General features: G+C 40.6%; 1 protein-coding gene across 1 annotated transcript in view; it reads left to right on the top strand.

Moving 5' to 3' along the window:
• Window positions 1–5,000, top strand: part of LOC122247510 (beta-galactosidase-1-like protein 2) — a gene marked incomplete in the record, with an annotated part of 85,328 nt that overhangs the window by 63,504 nt on the left and 16,824 nt on the right. Inside the window, 1 exon segment of the mRNA XM_086548461.1 lies at window positions 4,069–4,221. Within this exon segment, the coding sequence (XP_086404587.1) occupies window positions 4,069–4,221 (153 nt within the window).

Here is a 5,000-nt window from a genome sequence, read left to right as displayed (position 1 = left end):
CATTACAAGTTTATTCCATAACGCAGATTGTCTGCCGTTATGGTGCACGATAGAAATATTCACTACAACACAAAGATCACAGCAATAAACAATATCACGACACGTATGAACAGGCGGGGAAATCAGGTGTCAATGGTAGCGTAGTCGATTCCCGGTCTGTCGGTATGTTCCAAACATCCTGTTTATATGGAAGGGGTTCGCATCCGACGTCCCCAATGGTGGTAATGTGGGAAGGTAGTCTGGAATGTAGTAGGTGTGACTATTGAGTAATTAAGCTCGTTTTGAGGGTGTAGGTCTTTGGGCAAAGTTGACCTGACCTGACCCGGCGATTGCCTCGCTGGCTAGGAGTGCAACCAGTCATATGACTAATGTATTTGATTTATTTGTATTCAATACCGAGAGAGAGAGTCAGAAAGAGAGAGAGAATCAGAAAGAGAAAGAGAGAATCAGAAAAAGAGAGAGAAAGAGAATCAGGAAGAGAGAGAGAATCAGAAAGAGAGAGAGAGAGAATCAGGTAGAGAGAGAGAGAGAATCAGAAAGAGAGAGAGAATCAGAAAGAGAGAGAGAATCAGAAAGAGAGAGAGAATCAGAAAGAGAGAGAGAGAATCAGAAAGAGAGAGAGAATCAGAAAAAGAGAGAGAAAGAGAATCAGGAAGAGAGAGAGCTAGAGAATCAGAAAGAGAGAGAGAGAGAGAATCAGAAAGAGAGAGAGAGAGAGAATCAGGAAGAGAGAGAGAGAGAATCAGAAAGAGAGAGAGAATCAGAAAGAGAGAGAGAATCAGAAAGAGAGAGAATCAGAAAGAGAGAGAGAGAATCAGAAAGAGAGAGAGAATCAGAAAGAGAGAGAGAGAATCAGAAAGAGAGAGAGAATCAGAAAGAGAGAGAGAATCAGAAAGAGAGAGAGAATCAGAAAGAGAGAGAGAGAGAATCAGAAAGAGAGAGAGAATCAGAAAGAGAGAGAGAATCAGAAAGAGAGAGAGAGAGAGGGGGGGGGGGGGAAAGAGAGAGTCTCTGACTCTGTCGTCGTTTCTCTAGAGAGAGAGAGTCAAAAAGAGAGAGAATCAGAAAGAGAGAGAGAGAGAATCAGAAAAAGAGAGAGAGAATCAGAAAAAGAGAGAGAGAATCAGAAAAAAGAGAGAGAGAATCAGAAAAAGAGAGAGAGAATCAGAAAGAGAGAGAGAGAGAGGGGGTGGGGGAGAGAAAGAGAGAGTCTCTGACTCTGTCGACGTTTCTCTAGAGAGAGAGAGAGTGTGAGGATTGTCTTAGTCTGTCGTAACTAAGAACCCACCACAAAATAAATAGTGATGCCAGACACAGGGTTTGAACATTACAAGTTTATTCCATAACGCAGATTGTCTGCCGTTATGGTGCACGATAAAAATATTCACTACAACACAAAGATCACAGCAATAAACAATATCACGACACGTATGAACAGGCGGGGAAATCAGGTGTCAATGGTAGCGTAGTCGATTCCCGGTCTGTCGGTATGTTCCAAACATCCTGTTTATATGGAAGGGGTTCGCATCCGACGTCCCCAATGGTGGTAATGTGGGAAGGTAGTCTGGAATGTAGTAGGTGTGACTATTGAGTAATTAAGCTCGTTTTGAGGGTGTAGGTCTTTGGGCAAAGTTGACCTGACCTGACCCGGCGATTGCCTCACTGGTTAGGAGTGTCATATGATTAATGTATTTGATTTATTTGTATTCAATATCGTATATAGCATTCTACATAATTCTCACAGAGAGAGTCAGAAAGAGAGAGAGTCAGAAAGAGAGAGAGAATCAGAAAGAGAGAGAGAATCAGAAAGAGAGAGAGAGAATCAGAAAGAGAGAGAGAATCAGAAAGAGAGAGAGAATCAGAAAAAGAGAGAGAGAGAGAATCAGGAAGAGAGAGAGAGAAAATCAGAAAGAGAGAGAATCAGAAAGAGAGAGAGAGAGAGAATCAGGAAGAGAGAGAGAGAATCAGAAAGAGAGAGAGAATCAGAAAGAGAGAGAGAATCAGAAAGAGAGAGAGAGAATCAGACAAATAGAGAGAGAATCAGACAGATAGAGAGAGAATCAGAAAGAGAGAGAGAATCAGAAAGAGAGAGAGAGAATCAGACAGATAGAGAGAGAATCAGAAAGAGAGAGAGAATCAGAAAGAGAGAGAGAATCAGAAGGCGAGAGAGAGAGAGAATCAGAAAGAGAGAGAGAATCAGAAAGAGAGAGAGAGTCAGAAAGAGAGAGAGAGAATCAGAAAGAGAGAAAGAGAATCAGAAAGAGAGAGAGAATCAGAAAGAGAGAGAAAGAATCAGAAAGAGAGAGAGAGAATCAGAAAGAGAGAGAGAATCAGAAAGAGAGAGAGAATCAGAAATAGAGAGAGAGAATCAGAAAGAGAGAGAGAGAATCAGAAAGAGAATCAGAAAGTGAGAGAGAGAATCAGAGAGAAAGAATCAGAAAGAGAGAGAGAGAATCAGAAAGAGAGAGAGAATCAGAGAGAGAGAGAGAGAATCAGAAAGAGAGAGAGAGAATCAGAGAGAAAGAATCAGAAAGAGAGAGAGAGAATCAGAAAGAGAGAGAGAATCAGAAAGAGAGAGAGAATCAGAGAGAGAGAGAGAGAATCAGAAAGAGAGAGAGAGAGAATCAGAAAGAGAGAGAGAATCAGAAAAAGAGAGAGAATTAGAAAAAGAGAGAGAGAATCAGAAAGAGAGAGAGAATCAGAAAAAGAGAGAGAGAATCAGAAAGAGAGAGAGAATCAGAAAGAGAGAGAGAGAGAGAATCAGAAAGAGAGAGAGAGAGAGAATCAGAAAGAGAGAGAGAGAGAGAATCAGAAAGAGAGAGAGAGAGAGAATCAGAAAGAGAGAGAGAGAGAGAGAATCAGAAAGAGAGAGAGAATCAGAAAGAGAGAGAGAATCAGAAAGAGAGAGAGAGAGAATCAGAAAGAGAGAGAGAATCAGAAAGAGAGAGAGAATCAGAAAGAGAGAGAGAGAGAATCAGAAAGAGAGAGAGAATCAGAAAGAGAGAGAGAATCAGAAAGAGAGAGAGAATCAGAAAGAGAGAGAGAATCAGAAAGAGAGAGAGAATCAGAAAAAGAGAGAGAGAGAGAATCAGAAAAAGAGAGAGAGAGAGAATCAGAAAGAGAGAGAGAGAGAGAATTAGAAAGAGGGAGAATCAGAAAGAGAGAGAGAGAGAATCAGAAAGAGAGAGAGAATCAGAAAGAGAGAGAGAATCAGAAAGAGAGAGAGAGAGAATCAGAAAGAGAGAGAGAGAATCAGAAAGAGAGAGAGAGAATCAGAAAGAGAGAGAGAGTCAGAAAGAGAGAGAGAATCAGAAAGAGAGAGAGAGAATCACAAAGAGAGAGAGAGAATCAGAAAGAGAGAGAAAGAATCAGAAAGAGAGAGAGAGAATCAGAAAGAGAGAGAGAGAATCAGAAAGAGAGAGAGAATCAGAAAGAGAGAGAGAGAGAGAATTAGAAAGAGAGAGAGAGTCAGAAAGAGAGAGAGAGAGAGATAGTCCCTGACTCTATCGACGTTTCTCTAGAGTTGAACTTAATATTTAACATTCACCCTCTAACATTTAACATTTGCCCACAGTCGATACGAACCACTCAATAGCTTTCAACGGTATAAAGGGGCGTATCAGGTAAAAAGTTCACTGACGAACGAATGATCAAAGCGAACAGAAGAAACAGGCAGAAGAGCATGTTATTGTTCAGATTCAGAGTGTGGAAGACCTTAATGATTCAGAAGAATTAAAATGAAGAGTGAGATAAGAATGTCTTTAGTGAGTGACAATGTAGAATCGGTTTCCAGTCAAATCATATTGAAATAAAAAGATATCGTGTATAGATAGGGCTAAAAAACTAAGGGTTTTATTAATCAATTTATTTTTTCGTTCTGGTTTTAGCGTAAGTGAGAATGTAAGACGCTTTTGTACATGTGTTAGCCTTAGTATTTACATGTAAATGTCGTTAGATTTAATCTCTATGTGCGTATCTTATCCAAACTTCATATATGATATTCATATATATTGCCCCAAAATCAGTACACGAAAGGCACCAACGGTTTCCCTGGATGTTTCGTTACAGTCCTACAAACGGCCAATTTCCAACATGGCGGAGAAGAGGAACTTGCTCTTCTGAAAGAACTACAGCCGGGTCGTCCTCTCATGGTTGCCGAGTTCTGGACTGGCTGGTACGACCATTGGCTGGATGAAGCTCATTCCACCTGGGAGCTCTCGGGTGAGTTGTTGACTTCTTTGGCTTGACTTGTGGCTGAGTGACGTTGAGTTGGGTTAGGCTGGTTAGTTGATTTGGGTTGGGTCTGGTTTGCTTTAGGTTGCGTTTGGTATACTTTGCTAGGTCAGGTTAGATTAAGCAATATTAGACTGACTTATATCGCATTTTCGTCGTGCCAGTTCTTGAGCCGGGCTTGAGTCACTGTCTTTGACGTGTCATATCTTGAGCGTAGGCTTGATGACGTCACAAGCGCACTTGCTTTTACTGAAGCCTCTGCCGACCGCGCCTTGAAATATCGGCAAGCGCAAGCGTGACGTCACATGCAGAGATACAATGGAATCCTCGGTATATCACCGTTCTCCAAAATGATTTCAGATAAATTTGGAACTATAAAAATAGGTAAATTATCAGTAGAATTGATACTTTATCTATGGCATAAGTTATTTCTGACTAGAATTCGGCTGCATAACAAACACGTAAGCGTTGGTGAACCATAGTGGGCGTAGAGGGAGTTTCAGAAGTGCGTATTTATCTGTGCATTTTTTTTTTTTTTTTTCAAAAGATGTTCTTTCAAAAAGCCCATCTTAATGTTTAGAAGTGAACATGAGAATTACATAAACAAAACAAAATCACCATGCGTACTTAAGACTTTTTGTCTGTATGACGTCACCAGTATTAATCGAACTTTCTTGAAAAGAAAGAAAGAAAGAAAGAAAGAAAAAAACAAACAAACACCCAGGCTTGGAATTAACCACCTCAATCACGGCCTGATTAATTTCCCG

This window comes from Penaeus japonicus, unplaced genomic scaffold (genome assembly GCF_977035675.1).
Source record: "Penaeus japonicus unplaced genomic scaffold, GWHDUDI00000001_assembly GWHDUDI00000020, whole genome shotgun sequence".
NCBI lineage: Eukaryota > Metazoa > Arthropoda > Malacostraca > Decapoda > Penaeidae > Penaeus > Penaeus japonicus.
The sequence above is the reverse complement of the archived record's forward strand: the minus strand, read 5'-3'. Positions and strand labels throughout refer to the sequence as shown.